At 53.6% G+C, this 15,851-nt stretch overlaps 1 protein-coding gene across 1 annotated transcript in view; it reads right to left on the bottom strand.

The window, feature by feature from the left end:
* Nucleotides 1-3,739: 3,739 nt before the first annotated feature.
* LOC144611188 (major histocompatibility complex class I-related protein 1-like) overlaps nucleotides 3,740-15,851 on the bottom strand; it is a 29,843-nt gene continuing 17,731 nt past the window's right edge. Inside the window, exon 6 of the mRNA XM_078430240.1 lies at nucleotides 3,740-4,134. Within this exon, the coding sequence (XP_078286366.1) occupies nucleotides 3,740-4,134 (395 nt within the window). The remainder of the gene's footprint in view (nucleotides 4,135-15,851) is intronic.

Genomic DNA, 15,851 nt, shown 5'->3' with positions numbered 1-15,851 from the left:
GAGACAGGAAGACTGGTGGGAAAACTGGGATGGGGAGGGATGGAGAGAGAGGGGAATCAGGGACTATCTAAAGTTAGAGAGGTCAGTGTTGATACCGCTGGGGTGTAAGCTGCCCGAGCGAAATATGAGGTGCTGTTCCTCCAATTTGCGCTGGGCCTCACTCTGACAACGGAGGAGGCCCAGGACAGAAAGGTCAGTGCGGGAGTGGGAGGGGGAGTTGAAGTGCTGAGCCACCGGGAGATCAGGTTGGTTAAGGCGGACTGAGCGGAGGTGTTGAGCGAAACGATCGCCGAGCCTGCGCTTGGTCTCGACGATGTAGAGAAGTGTTTTTTAGTAGAGAAGGTTTCTTAGTTTAGTTTAGAGATACAGCACGGAAACTGGCCCTTCGGCCCACAGAGTCCGTGCCGACCAGCGATCGATTAATCTGTCATCCCTACTCCCTCCCTCCCTCTCTCCCTCCCTCTCTCCCTCCCTCTCTCCCTCCCTCTCTCCCTCCCTCCCTCCCTCCCTCCTTCCCTCCCTCCCTCCCTCCCTCTCTCCCTCTCTCCACTACCTCCCTCTCTCCCTCCCTCCCTCCCTCTCTCCCCCTCTCCCCCTCTCCCCCTCTCCCCCTCTCCCTTTCAGAATGGCGGGCAGTGACTAGTGGGGTACCGCAAGGTTTGGTGCTGGGACAACATACATGAATGACTTGGATAAAGGGATTAAAAGTACCATTAGCAAATTGGACAGGTTGTGTGAGTGGGCGGATGCATGGCAGATGCAGTTTAATGTGGATAAGTGTGAGGTTATCCACTTTGGTGGTAAGAATAGGAAGGCAGAGCATTATCTGAATGGTGTCAAGTTAGGAACAGGGGACGTACAACGAGATCTGGGTGTCCTAGTGCATCAGTCACTGAAAGGAAGCATGCAGGTACAGCAGGCAGTGAAGAAAGCCAATGGCATGTTGGCCTTCATAACAAGAGGAGTTGAGTATCGGAGCAAAGAGGTCCTTCTGCAGTTGTACAGGGCCCTAGTGAGACCGCACCTGGAGTACTGTGTGCAGTTTTGGTCTCCAAATTTGAGGAAGGATATTATCATATCATCATATCATATATATACAGCCGGAAACAGGCCTTTTTTCGGCCCTCCAAGTCCGTGCCGCCCAGTGATCCCCGTACATTAACACTATCCTACACCCACTAGGGACAATTTTTTTAACATTTTTTACCCAGCCAATTAACCTACGTCTTTGGAGTGTGGGAGGAAACCGAAGATCTCGGAGAAAACCCACGCAGGTCACGGGGAGAGAACGTACAAACTCCTTACAGTGCAGCGCCCGTAGTCAGGACCGAACCTGAGTCTCCGGCGCTGCATTCGCTGTAAAGCAGCAACTCTACCGCTGCGCCACCGTACCGTACCGTACTTGCTATTGAGGGCGTGCAGCGTAGGTTAATTCCCGGAATGGCGGGGCTGTCGTATGTTGAAAGACTGGAGCGACTGGGCTTGTATACGCTGGAATTTAGAAGGATGCGAGGGGGGATCTTATCGAAACGTATAAGATTATTAAGGGGTTGGACACGTTAGAGGCAGGAAACATGTTCCCAATTCAAGATTCAAGATTCAAGATTCAAGATAGCTTTGTTTGTCATCCAATATTGGACGAAATTCAGTCACCCACAGTCCAACAATAAAAGCATTAAATAAGCATTAAAATTACACAACCCCAAAAAACCTTCCAAAACACAGTCCAACAATAAAAGCATTAAATAGGCATTAAATAAATGTTGGGGGAGTCCAGAACCGGGGGCCACACACAGTTTAAGAATAAGGGGTCGGCCATTTAGAACGGAGATGAGGAAAACCATTTCCAGTCGGAGAGTTGTGAATCTGTGGAATTCTCTGCCTCAGAGGGCAGTGGAGGCCAATTCTCTGAATGCATTCAAGAGAGAGAGCTGGATAGAGCTCTTAAGGATAGAGGAGTCAGGGGGTACGGGGAGAAGGCAGGAACGGGGTACTGATTGAGAATGATCGGCCGCGATCACATTGAATGGCGGTGCGTACAGGCACGAAGGGCCGAATGGCCTCCTCCTGCACCTATTGTCTATTGTCTATTGTCTACTCTCCCTCCATCTCTCCATTGGATGTTTGGGGCGCAGGTCCCGCCCTCAGAGGGTGGGAGAGACGAACCTCAACACCATTGGTCACTGCGCCCGTCAGTCTCCCTGTCTGCACTCCCATTGGCCTCCTCAGCTGCCGGTCACGGACCCTCCTAGCTTCCTATTGGCTGCGAAAGTCCCGCCGTCGGTAGGTGGGACAGGCGAGCCTCAGCACCATTGGTTGTTGCGCCCATCAGTCTACCGGTCTGCGCTCCTATTGGCTTCCCCACCTGCCGGTCATGGACTCCCTGGCTTCCAATTGGCTGTGCTCGGGGCGCAAGTCCCGCCCACGGTGGGAGGGAGAAATAAGCCTCAACATTATTGGTCGTTGCGCCCGTCAGACTCCCTGTTTGCTCTTCCATTGGCCTCCCTGGCTGCCTGTCAAGGACGCTGGCGTCCTATTGGCTGCGCAATTCCCTCCCTCGGGGGGAGGGACTGGCGTGCGTCCACGCCATTGGTCCGCGTTCCCGTCAGCCTCCCCGCCCTTCTGGGAGGTTCCAGGCTCCCATTGGCTACCCCCAGATGCCCATAACGAGATCTGAGACCCGCCCTCGGAGGTGGGTCCGACCAGAGCGACGACTTGATTGGTCGAGGCAGCTGCCGGTCATAGACTCCTCACTCCCATTGGCTAAAGTCATGGCGGAAGTCCCGCCCTAACACACCCTTCGGGTGGGCCAGCGTCGACGCCATTGGTCGCCGTGCCCGTCAGTCTCCCCTTCCCCACTCCCCGCCCTTCTGGCAGATTCCAGGCTCCCATTGGCCTCCCCAGCTGCCCATCAGGAGATCCTCGCCTCTATTGGATGGATTCGCGCCTGGTCCCGCCTTCGGGTGAGGGCGTGATCACCGTCGGCGCTATTGGCCGCCGCAGCTGCCGGTCAAGGAATCCTTACCGCTATTGGAGGGTCCGGGGCTCAGGTCCAGCCCTTGTAGGAGGGCCGACGAGCCGATCGTCGACGTTATTGGTCGCCGCTCCCGTCAGTCTCCCAGTTGTCGATGCTATTGGTCTAAATCCAGGTTTAAAGTCCCGCCCTGCAGGGCCGAGCGTCGAAATCATTGGTCATCGCTCCCGTCAGTCTCCCGTCCTCCCGCCCTTCTGGCAGATTCCCGGCTCCCATTGGCCCCCCCAGCTGCCGGTCAGGAATCCCTCACTTTCATTGGCTAGATTCAGGGCAGTTGTCCCGCCGCTCAGACATTTCACCGGCACCCATTGGTTCCCCCAGCTGCCGGTCAGGAATCCCTTACTCCCATTGGCTAGATTCAAGGTTTAAAAATCCCGCTCTCCCAAGTCCCGCCCTTCAGGGACCAACGTCATCGTTATTGGTCGCCGCTCCCGTCAGTCTCCCAGCTGTCCCGCCCTTTGGGCAGATCCTCGGCTCCCATTGGCCTCCCCACCGCCAACGGTCGGTGCTATTGGTCGCCCAAGCTGCCGGTCACTGAGTCCCCGCTCCCATTGGCTAGATTCAGGGTAGAGGTCCCGCCCTCTGACGTCCCGCCCTTCAGTGGAGGGGGGGCGAGAGACGCGCGTCGACGCTATTGGTTGCCCGAGATGCCGGTCACTGCGTCCCCGCTCCCATTGGTTAGATTTAGGGTTAAAGTCCCGCCCTTCAGGGGGGGGCGAGAGACGGGCCTCCACGCCATTGGTCGACCGAGCTGCCAGTCACTGATTCCTCGTCTCCATTGGCTGGGTCTGGGTCGCAAGTCCCGTCCCTCAGGCGAGGGAGGGAGGGACGATCGTGGACGCCATTGGTCGCCGCGCCCGTCAGACAAATCACCGGATCCCATTGGTCCCCCCAGCTGCCGGTCAGAGTTTCCTCGCTCCCATTGGCTAGATTCAGGAAAGTGGTCCCGCGCACCCACGTCCCGCCCTTCAGGGACGATCGTCGACACCATTGGTCGTTATTGGTCGTGTCGCCCGTCAGTCTCCAAGTCCCTCCGCCCCTCGGGGAGATCCCCGGCTCCCATTGGCCGCCCCCGCTGCCGGTCACGGATCCCTGACTTCCTATTGGCGGGCACCCGCTCTTAGGGGTGGGAGAGATGAGCGTTGACCCTATTGGTCGGTGTGCCCGTCTGTCTCCCAGTGCCCAGCCCCTTTCGCAGATTCCAGGCTTCCATTGGTCGCCCCAACAGCCGGTCAGCCCTCAGGGGAGGGAGAGACGATCGTCGACGCCATTGGTCGGAGCGCCCGTCAGTCTGCCAGTTCCGCGTCTCCATTGGCTAGATTCAGGGCAGAGGTCCCGCTCCCCCACGTCCCGCCCTTCAGGGACGAGCATCGACACCATTGGTGGCTATTGGTCCCCGTTCCCGTCAGTCCCCCAGTTTCCCCGCCCTCTCAGACACATCCCCGTCTCCCATTGGCCGAACACGCCGCCTGTCACGGACTCCTGGCTTACCATTGGCCGGGACTGGGTCGCAGGTCCCTCCCTCCATTGGTCGCCGCACCCGTCAGTCTCTACTTCGCCCCGCCCATCAGGCTGAACCCCGGATCCCATTGGTCACACCAGCTGCCGGTCACGGACTCCTCGTCTCCATTGGTTAGACGCAAGTCCCGCCCTCAGTGGGAGGGAGAGGCGAGGTTCGACTCCATTGGTCGCCGCGCCCGTTAGTCTCCCAGTCGAGCAGATCCCTGGGTCTCATTGGTGGATGCAGATGCCGCTCAGTGAGTGCTGGCATCCTATTGGTCCCGGGGGGGAGGGCGGGATCTGGTGGAAGTCCCGCCCCCACATGGTCCCGCCCTCTCGGAGCGGGGCAGAAGACAAGATGGAGGCGATGGGTGAGGAGGCGCAGGCGATGGCGGCGCCGGTTACCCGGTCTAACACCCCCGTGGCCCCCCCAAACGCGCCGGATTATTGCTCCTGAACCCCTCACGGACACAACCCCGGGCCGAGCGGCGCTCTAGCGCACTGAATGAGGCCGCTCGGCCCAACGCCCCCATACTAGCCCACTCTGGCTCAATGGCTTTTCCTGGCGGTTGGGGGTAAAAAGAGGGAGGGAAGGGGATAATGAGGGAGGGAAGGGGATAATGAGGGAGGGAAGGGGATAATGAGGGAGGGAAGGGTAAAATGAGGGAGAAAAGAGGAAGGGAAGGGGAAAATGAGGGAGGAAAGGGGAAAATTAGGGAGAAATGAAGGAGGGAAGGGGAAATGAGGGAGGGAAGGAGGAAATGAGGGAGAAAAGATGGAGGGAAGGGGAAAATGAGGGAGGGAAGGGGAAAATGAGGGAGAAAAGAGGGATGGAGGGAAAAATGGGGGAGAAAAGAGGGAGGGAATGGGGAAATGAGGGAGGAAAGGGGAAAAGGAGGGAGGGAAGGGGAAAATGAGGGAGGAAAGGGGATAATGAGGGAGGAAAGGGGATAATGAGGGAGGAAAGGGGATAATGAGGGAGGAAAGGGGATAATGAGGGAGGAAAGGGGATAATGAGGGAGGAAAGGGGAAAATGAGGGAGGGAAGGGGATAATGAGGGAGGGAAGGGTAAAATGAGGGAGAAAAGAGGGAGGGAAGGGGAAAATGAGGGAGGAAAGGGGAAAATTAGGGAGAAATGAAGGAGGGAAGGGGAAATGAGGGAGGGAAGGGGGAAATGAGGGAGAAAAGATGGAGGGAAGGGGAAAATGAGGGAGGGAAGGGGAAAATGAGGGAGAAAAGAGGGATGGAGGGAAAAATGGGGGAGAAAAGAGGGAGGGAATGGGGAAATGAGGGAGGAAAGGGGAAAAAGAGGGAGGGAAGGGGAAAATGAGGGTGAAAAGAGGGAGGGAAGGGGAAAATGAGAGAAAAGAGGGAGGGAAGGGGAAAATGAGAGAAAAGAGGGAGGGAAGGGGTCAATGAGGGAGAAAAGAGGGAGGGAAGGGGAAAATGAGGGAGGGATGGGGAAAATGAGGGAAGGAAGGGGAAAATGAGGGAGGGGAGGAGATAATGAGGGAGGAAGGGGGAAAAGAGGGAGGGAAGGGGAAAATGAGGGAGGGAAGGGGAAAATGAGGGAGAAAAGAGGGATGGAGGGAAAAATGGGGGAGAAAAGAGGGAGGGAATGGGGAAATGATGGAGGAAAGGGGAAAAAGAGGGAGGGAAGGGGAAAATGAGGGAGAAAAGAGGGAGGGAAGGGGAAAATGAGAGAAAAGAGGGAGGGATGGGGGAAAATGAGGGAGGGAAGGGGAAAATGAGGGAGAAAAGATGGAGGGAAGGGGAAATGAGGGAGAAAAGAGGAAGGGGCAAATGAGGGAGAAAAGTGGGGGGGAAGGGGAAAATGAGGAACAAAAGAGGGAGGGAAGGGGTCAATGAGGGAGAAAAGAGGGAGGGAAGGGGAAAATGAGGGAGGGATGGGGAAAATGAGGGAAGGAAGGGGAAAATGAGGGAGGGGAGGAGATAATGAGGGAGGAAGGGGGAAAAGAGGGAGGGAAGGGGAAAATGAGGGAGGGAAGGGGAAAATGAGGGAGAAAAGAGGGAGGGAAGGGGGAAATGAGGGAGGGAAGGGGAAAATGAGGGAGAAAAGAGGGAGGGGAGGGGAAAATGAGGGAGAAAAGAGGGAAAATGTGGGAGGAAAGGGGCGGGAAGGGGAAACTGAGGGAGAAGAGGGAGGGAAGGGGAAAATGAGGGGAGGAGAGGGAGGGAAGGGGAAATGAGGGAGAAAAGGGAAAGGGGAAATGAGGGAGAAAAGAGGGTGGGAAGGGGAAAATGAGGGAACGAAGGGGAAAATGAGGGAGGGAAGGGGAAATGAGGGAGAAAAGAGGGAGTGAAGGGGAAAAAGAGGGAGGCAAGAGGGAGGGGAGGGGAAATGAGGGAGAAAAGAGGGTGGGAAGGGGAAAATGAGGGAAGGAAGGGGAAAATGAGGGAGGGAAGGGGAAATGAGGGAGAAAAGAGGGAGTGAAGGGGAAAAAGAGGGAGGCAAGAGGGAGGGGAGGGGAAATGAGGGAGAAAAGAGGAAGGGGAAAATGAGGGAGAAAAGAGGGTGGAAAGGGGAAATGAGGGAGAAAAGAGGAAGGGATGTGGAAAATGAGGGAGAAAAGAGGGAGGCGATGGGAAGATGCGAGAGGGAAGGGGAAAATGAGGGAGGGAAGAGAGTATGAGGGAGAAAGGGTGGGAAGGGGAAAATGAGGGGTGGAAGGGGAAAATGAGGTAGAAAAGAGGAAGGGGAAAATGAGGGAGGGAAGTGGAAAATGAGGGAGAAAAGAGGGAGGGAAGGGGAAAATGAGGGAGAAAAGAGGGAGGGAAGGGGAAAATGAGGGAGGGAAGGGGAAATGAGGGAGAAAAGAGGGAGGGAAGGGGGAAATGGGAGAAAAGAAGGAAGGGAAAAATGAGGGAGGAAAGATGGAGGGAAGGGGAAAATTAGGGAAAAACGAGGGAGGGGAGGGGTAAATGAGGGAGGGATGGGGAAATGAGGGGGAAAAGAGGGAGGGAAGGGGAGAATGAGGGAGAAAAGAGGGAGGGAAGACGGAGAAAAGAGGGAGGGGAGGGAAAATGTGGGAAGGGGAAAATGAGGGAGGGAAGGGAAAAATGAGGGAGAAAAGAGGGAGGGAAGGGGAAAATGAGGGAGAAAAGGGGGGAGGGGAAAATGAGGGAGAAAGAAGGAGGGAAGGGGAAAATGAGGGAGAAAGAGGGAGGGAAGGGGAAGATGAGGGAGAAAAGAGGGAGGGAAGGGGAAAATGAAGGAGAAAAGAGGGAAGGGAAAAATTAAGAGAGTAGGAGAGAAAAGAAGGAGGGAGGGGAGGTGTGGAGGGAGGGAAAGTGGGGAGGGAGAGAGAGAAGGAAAGGCTGTTCGGCCCACAGCCACCATACTAGCCCATTTGACTCAATGGGTTTTACAGGCACCTTTTCTGTGTTTTTGCCTCTTGTGGGGGGGGGGGGGGTGGCAGAGTTGAAGAGGGAGGGAGAGTGAGAAGGTGGGAGGGAGAGAGAGAAGGGGGAGGGAGAAGATGGAGGGAGAGGGAGAAAGTGAGGAGAAGAGGGAAAGTGAGGAGGGAGAGTGCGGAGGGAGGGAGAGAAAGAGGAAGGAGGAGGGAGAAGGAGGGAGGAGGGAGGGAGGGAATGTAAGGAGGGAGAAGGAGGAGGAATGGAGGGGAAGGGAAGGAGAAAATGAGGTGAGGGAGAGTGGAGAGGGGAGGGAATGAGAAGAGGACGGAGGGAAAGTAAGAGCGAGAGGGGGAAAGTTAAGGGAGGGAGTGTGAGGAGGGAGAAGGGAAGGGGAAATGAGGAGGGAGCGCAGAAACAGGCCACTCAGCCCACAGTCCCATACTAGCCCGCGTCAGCTCGATGGCTTTCCCAGGCAGTTCCTTGGGTTTGGCAGAGATGAAGAGGGTAAAGAAGGACGGAGGGAGGGAAGGGAAAATGAGGAGGGAGGGAATGAGAGGGGGGAGGGAGGGATAGTGAAAATGGAGGGAGGGAGGTAAATTGAGGAGGAAGAGTGATGAGGGAGGGGGAGAGAAGAGAGTGAGGAGGGAGTGTTGGATGCAATCCACGTTCTCCAGAGATGCTGCCCGACCCGCTGAGTTACTCCAGCACTTTGTACCTGTCCACGTTCTCCACAGAGATGCTGCCCGACCCGCTGAGTTACTCCAGCACTTTGTACCTGTCCACGTTCTCCACAGAGATGCTGCCCGACCCGCTGAGTTACTCCAGCACTTTGTACCTGTCCACGTTCTCCAGAGATGCTGCCTGTCCCGCTGAGTGCAGTTGTACAGGGCCCTAGTGAGACCGCACCTGGAGTACTGTGTGCAGTTTTGGTCTCCAAATTTGAGGAAGGATATTCTTGCTATTGAGGGTGTGCAGCGTAGGTTAACCAGGATAATTCCCGGAATGGCGGGACTGTCATATGTTGAAAGACTGGAGCAACTAGGCTTGTATACACTGGAATTTAGAAAGGTGAGAGGAGATCTTATCGAAACTTATAGGACTATTAAGGGGTTGGACACGTTAGAGGCAGGAAACATGTTCCCAATGTTGGGGGAGTCCAGAACAAGAGTCCAGAACAAGAATAAGGGGTCGGCCATTTAGAACTGAGATGAGGAGAAACTTTTTCAGTCAGAGAGTTGTGAATCTGTGGAATTCTCTGCCTCAGAAGGCAGTGGAGGCCAATTCTCTGAATGCATTCAAGAGAGAGCTAGATAGAGCTCTTAAGGATAGCGGAGTCAGGGGGTATGGGGAGAAGGCAGGAACGGGGTACTGATTGAGAACGATCTGCCATGATCACATTGAATGGCAGTGCTGGCTCGAAGGGCCGAATGGCCTCCTCCTGCACCTATTGTCTCTTGTCTCTTGAGTTACTCCAGCACTTTGTACCTGTCCACGTTCTCCACAGAGATGCTGCCTGACCCGCTGAGTTACTCCAGCACATTGTACCTGTCCACGTTCTCCACAGAGATGCTGCCCGACCCACTGAGTTACTCCAGCACTCTGTGTCTATCTCCAATGTCTAGCCTGTTTTCCACCTGCTTCTAAAAATTGCAGTGCAGTCTGTAAACTGCGATCAAGGGAAACGATCTCAAGTGAAATCTTGTTGCCTGTAATCTCGGTTATAGAGGGCTGCTGATTCTCCACGGACTCTAATAGACAAAAGCCCCTAAACACCGTCTCCTAACCTGTGCTAACTTGCTTTTTTGACCACACTACATTTTCTAAAAGGCCTTTAATTTTCCAGGAATGTTATTTGTCTCAAAACCCATTCTTCAGATGTTTTTTCGACGGACGGGTTAATGTCTTTGGAATAATAGTTCACAGGGAAAGGATTACCGACTAGCATCTAGTCACAGACTGATACAGCATGGAAACAGGCCCTTCGGCCCAACTTGCCCACACCGGCCAACATGCCCCATCGACACTAGTCCCACCTGCCCACACCGGCCAACATGCCCCATCTACACTAGTCCCACCTTTGCCCACACCGGCCAACATGCCCCATCTACACTAGTCCCACCTGCCCACACCGGCCAACATGCCCCATCTACACTAGTCCCACCTGCCCACACCGGCCAACATGCCCCATCTACACTAGTCCCACCTTTGCCCACACCGGCCAACATGCCCCATCTACACTAGTCCCACCTGCCCACACCGGCCAACATGCCCCATCTACACTAGTCCCACCTTTGCCCACACCGGCCAACATGCCCCATCTACACTAGTCCCACCTTTGCCCACACCGGCCAACATGCCCCATCTACACTAGTCCCACCTTTGCCCACACCGGCCAACATGCCCCATCTACACTAGTCCCACCTGCCCATGTTTGGCCCATATCCCTCCAAACCCGTCCTATCCATGTACCTGTCTAATTGTTTCTTAAACGTTGGGATAGTCCCAGCCTCAACTACCTCCACCGGCAGCTCGTTCCATTCACCCACCACCCTCTGTGTGGAAAAGTTGCCCCTCGGATTCCTATTAGATCTTTTCCCCTTCACCTTGAACCTGTGTCCTCTGGTCCTCGATTCCCCTACTCTGGGCAAGAGACTCTGCCCGATCTATTCCTCTCATGATTTTGACCACTGGATTATACACTGCATATCTTTCCAAGCTCATTACGGGAAAATCCGTGATGCCTTAAACAAACGCCCACTCTTTAAAATACTGGCACGATTGTTCGGAAACCATAGAAACAAAGACAATAGGTGCAGGAGGAGGCCATTCGGCCCTTCGAGCCTGTACGCACCGCCACTCAATGTGATCATGGCTGATCATTCTCAATTAGTACCCCGTTCCTGCCTTCTCCCCATACCCCTGACTCCGCTATCCTTAAGAGCTCTATCTAACTCTCTCTTGAAAACATCCTGAAAATTGGCCTCCACTGCCTTGTGAGGCAGAGAATTCCACAAATTCACACAACTCTCAGGGTGAAAAGTTTTTCCTCATCTCAGTCCTAAATGGCCGACCCCTTATTCTTAAACCGTGGCCCCTGGTTCTGGACTCCCCCAACATGGGGAACATTTTTCCTGCTTCTAACATGTCCAACCCCTTAATAATCTTATACGTTTCGATAAGACCTCCTCTCATCCTTCTAAATTCCAGTGTATACAAGCCTAGTCGCTCCAGTCTTTCAATATATGACAGTCCCGCCATTCCGGGAATTAACCTAGTAAACCTACGCTGCACGCCCTCAATAGCAAGAATATCCTTCCTCAAATTTGGAGACCAAAACTGCACACAGTACTCCAGGTGCGGTCTCACTAGGGCCCTGTACAACTGCAGATGGACCTCTTTGCTCCTATACTCAACTCCTCTTGTTATGAAGGCCAACATGCCATTGGCTTTCTTCACTGCCTGCTGTACCTGCATGCTTCCTTTCAGTGACTGATGCACTAGGACGCCCAGATCTCGTTGTACGTCCCCTTTTCCCAATTTGACACCTCATCTCATCTCAGTCCTAAATGGCCGACCCCTTATTCTTAAACTGTGTGTGGCCCCTGGTTCTGGACTCCCCCAACATCGGGAACATTTTTCCTGCATCTAGCCCATCCATCACTTAAGAATTTTACATGTTTCTATAAGATCCCCTCTCATCCTAAATTCCAGTGAATACAAGCCCAGCCGATTAATTCTTTCATCATATGTCAGTCCCGCCTTCCCGGGAATTGACCTGGTGAACCCACGCTGCACGCCCTCAATAGCAAGAACGTCCTTCCTCAAATTTGGAGACCAAAACTGCACACAGTACTCTAGGATGAGAGGGGATCTTATAGAAACATATAAGATTGTTAAGGGATTGGACACGCTAGAGGCAGGAAACATGTTCCCAATGTTGGGGGAGTCCAGAACCAGGGGCCACACACAGTTTAAGAATAAGGGGTCGGCCATTTAGAACGGAGATGAGGAAAAACCTTTTCAGTTGTAAATCTGTGGAATTCTCTGCCTCAGAAGGCAGTGGAGGCCAATTATCATATCATATCATATATCATATATGTACAGCCGGAAACAGGCCTTTTCGGCCCTCCAAGTCCGTGCCACCCAGCGATCCCTGTACATTAACACTATCCTACACCCACTAGGGACAATTTTTACATTTACCCAGCCAATTAACCTACATACCTGTACGTCTTTGGAGTGTGGGAGGAAACCGAAGATCTGGGAGAAAACCCACGCAGGTCACGGGGAGAACGTACAAACTCCTTACAGTGCAGCACCCGTAGTCAGGATCGAACCTGAGTCTCCGGCGCTGCATTCGCTGTAAAGCAGCAACTCTACCGCTGGATGCATTCAAGAGAGAGCTAGATGGAGCTCTTAAGGATAGCGGAGTCAGGGGGTATGGGGAGAAGGCAGGAACGGGGTACTGATTGTGGATGATCAGCCATGATCACATTGAATGGCGGTGCGTACTGGTTCGAAGGGCCGAATGGCCTCCTCCTGCACCTATTGTCTATTGTCTATTAAGGTGTGGTCTCACCAGTGTACAGATGCATGTTTCAATAAGTTCCCCCTCTCATCCTTCTACATTGCAGTAAATACAAGCCCAGTCGACCAATTCTTTCATCATACGTCAGTCCCGCCATTAACCTGGCGAACCTACGCTGCACTCCCTCAATGGCGTGTTTCTGTAAGATCCCCTCTCGTCCTTCGACGTTCCAGCCGCTAGTGTGTCCTTGTGGTTTTGCCTGTTTCCAGCGTCTGAGTGCCTCAGTTCTCGGGAGGAATGCCAACCAGAACTGGCAAGCATCATCTAAACTCATGACTTCATACATAAATGAATGTCATGCAGCTACCGAACATTTGGAACACACCCCTCCCTATGTTTCTATTTCTGTTTGGATTTAAAGAAAGCCGTCCATTTAAGGTGAACGGGAAAAGATTTAATAGGAAAAGAAACCTAGCAAATAGGTGCAGGAGGAGGCCATTCGGCCCTTCGAGCCTGTACGCACCACCATTCATTGTGATCGCGGCTGATCGTCCACAATCAGTACCCCGTTCCTGCCCTCTCCCCATACCCCCTGACTCCGCTATCCTTAAGAGCTCTATCTAGCTCTCTCTTGAATGCATTCAGAGAATTGGCCTCCACTGCCTTCTGAGGCAGAGAATTCCGCAGATTTACAACTCTCTGACTGAAAAAGTTTTTCCTCATCTTAAACTATGGCCCCTTGTTCTGGACTCCCCCAATATTGGGAACATGTTTCCTGCCACTAACGTGTCCAACCCCTTAATAATCTTATACGCTTCGATAAGATCTCCTCTCATCCTTCTCAATTCCAGTGTATACAAGCCCAGTCGCTCCAGTCATTAAAGAAAGCCGTCCATTTAAGGTGAACGGGAAAAGATTTAATAGGAAAAGAAACCTAGCAAATAGGTGCAGGAGGAGGCCATTTGGCCCTTCGAGCCTGTACGCACCGCCATTCATTGTGATCGCGGCTGATCGTCCACAATCAGTAACCCGTGCCTGCCTTCTCCCCATATCCCTTGATTCCGCTAGCCCCTAGAGCTCTATCTAACTCTCTTTCAAATCCATCCAGTGAATTGGCCTCCACTGCCCTCTGTGGCAGAGAATGCCACACATTCACAACTCTCTGGGTGGAAAAGTTTTTTCTCACCTCAGTTTTAAATGGCCTCCCCTTTATTCTTAGTCTGTGTGTGGCCCCTGGTTCTGGAATCCGAGGGGTAACTTTTCCACACAGAGGGTGGTGAGTGTATGGAACGAGCTGCCGGAGGAGGTAGTTGAGGCTGGGACTATCCCAGCGTTTAAGAAACAGTTGGACAGGTACATGGATAGGACGGGTTTGGAGGGAAATGGGCCAAACGCGGGCAGGTGGGACAAGTGTAGATGGGGCATGTTGGCCGGTGTGGGCAGGTGGGACTAGTGTAGATGGGGCATGTTGGCCGGTGTGGGCAGGTGGGACTAGTGTAGATGGGGCATGTTGGCCGGTGTGGGCAGGTGGGACTGGTGTAGATGGGGCATGTTGGCCGGTGTGGGCAGGTGGGACTAGTGTAGATGGGGCATGTTGGCCGGTGTGGGCAGGTGGGACTAGTGTAGATGGGGCATGTTGGCCGGTGTGGGCAGGTGGGACTAGTGTAGATGGGGCATGTTGGCCGGTGTGGGCAGGTGGGACTAGTGTAGATGGGGCATGTTGGCCGGTGTGGGCAGGTGGGACTAGTGTAGATGGGGCATGTTGGCCGGTGTGGGCAGGTGGGACTAGTGTAGATGGGGCATGTTGGCCGGTGTGGGCAGGTGGGACTAGTGTAGATGGGGCATGTTGGCCGGTGTGGGCAGGTGGGACTAGTGTAGATGGGGCATGTTGGCCGGTGTGGGCAGGTGGGACTAGTGTAGATGGGGCATGTTGGCCGGTGTGGGCAGGTGGGACTAGTGTAGATGGGGCATGTTGGGCCAAGGGGCCTGTTTCCGGCCTGTATCACTCTATGACTGTCTAGTGTCTTTCAAGGCGTGGCAACACAAGGATGGCACGACATTGCAGCGGTAGAGTTGCCACCTCACAGCGTCAGAGACCCGGGTTCCATCCTGACCGGGGGCGCTGTCTGTACGGAGTTTGTACGTTCTCCCCGTGACCTGTGTGGGTTTTCTCCGGGTGCACCGGTTTCCTCCCACACTCCAAAGACGTGGGTTTGTGGGTTAATGTGGGTAGAAATTACCTCCTGGTGTGTCTGGAGTGGATGGGAAAGTGGGATAAAATGGAACTAGTGCGTGAACGGGCGATCGCTGGTCGGCGCGGACTCGGTGGGCCGAAGGGCCTGTTTCCGCACTGTGTCTCTAAACTAAACATAGAAACATAGAAAATAGGTGCAGGAGTAGGCCATTCGGCCCTTCGAGCCTGTACGCACCGCCATTCAATATGATCATGGCTGATCATCCAACTCAGTATCCCGTACCTGCCTTCTCTCCATACCCCCTGATCCCTTTAGCCACAAGGGCCACATCTAACTCCCTCTTAAATATAGCCAATGAACTGGCCTCAACTACCTTCTGTGGCAGAGAATTCCACAGACTCACCACTCTCTGTGTGAAGAAATGTTTTCTCATCTCGGTCCTAAAAGACTTCCCCCTTATCCTAGAGAGCTAGATAGAGCTCTTAAGGATAGCGGAGTCAGGGGGTATGGGGAGAAAGCTGGAACGGGGTACTGATTGAGAATGATCAGCCATGATCACATTGAATGGCGGTGCTGGCTCGAAGGGCCGAATGGCCTCTTCCTGCACCTATTGTCTATTGTCTAAACTGTTACCCCTTGTTCTGGACTTCCCCAACATCGGGAACAATCTTCCTGCATCCAGCCTGTCCAACCCCTTAAGAATTTTGTAAGTTTCTATATGATCCCCCCTCAATCTTCTAAATTCCAGCGAGTACAAGCCGAAAACTGAATATGATCGTGGCTGATCATCCAGTATCAGTACCCCGTTCCTGCCTTCTCCCCGTATCCCCTGATTCCGTTAGCCCCAAGTGCTAACTCCAACTCTCTCTTGAAAACATCCAGTGAATCGGCCTCCACTGCCTTCTGAGGCAGAGAATCCCGCACATTCACGACTCTCTGTCTCCTTGTACGTAGATAGAGGGATGATTTTGCAGTTCGAGTGTGGTGTGGTGTGCATTGACTGCAGACGACCAATAAATGGCTTGCCGTTTATTCTTTGTTTTGATCTGAGGTGTTTGGCAACTCTCAGCAAGAATTAACAGCCAGAGAATTGTGTCACCAAAGCCACAAAATGAGCAGCGAAGATTTACAATGATATCTCCAGGATTTGGGGACCTGAGATTTAGGGGGAGTTTGAGCAGGCCAGGACTCTGTTCCTTGATGCGTTAGAAACTCA

This window comes from Rhinoraja longicauda, chromosome 39 (genome assembly GCF_053455715.1).
Source record: "Rhinoraja longicauda isolate Sanriku21f chromosome 39, sRhiLon1.1, whole genome shotgun sequence".
Taxonomy (NCBI): domain Eukaryota; kingdom Metazoa; phylum Chordata; class Chondrichthyes; order Rajiformes; family Arhynchobatidae; genus Rhinoraja; species Rhinoraja longicauda.
This window is presented reverse-complemented; position numbering and strand designations above follow the sequence as displayed.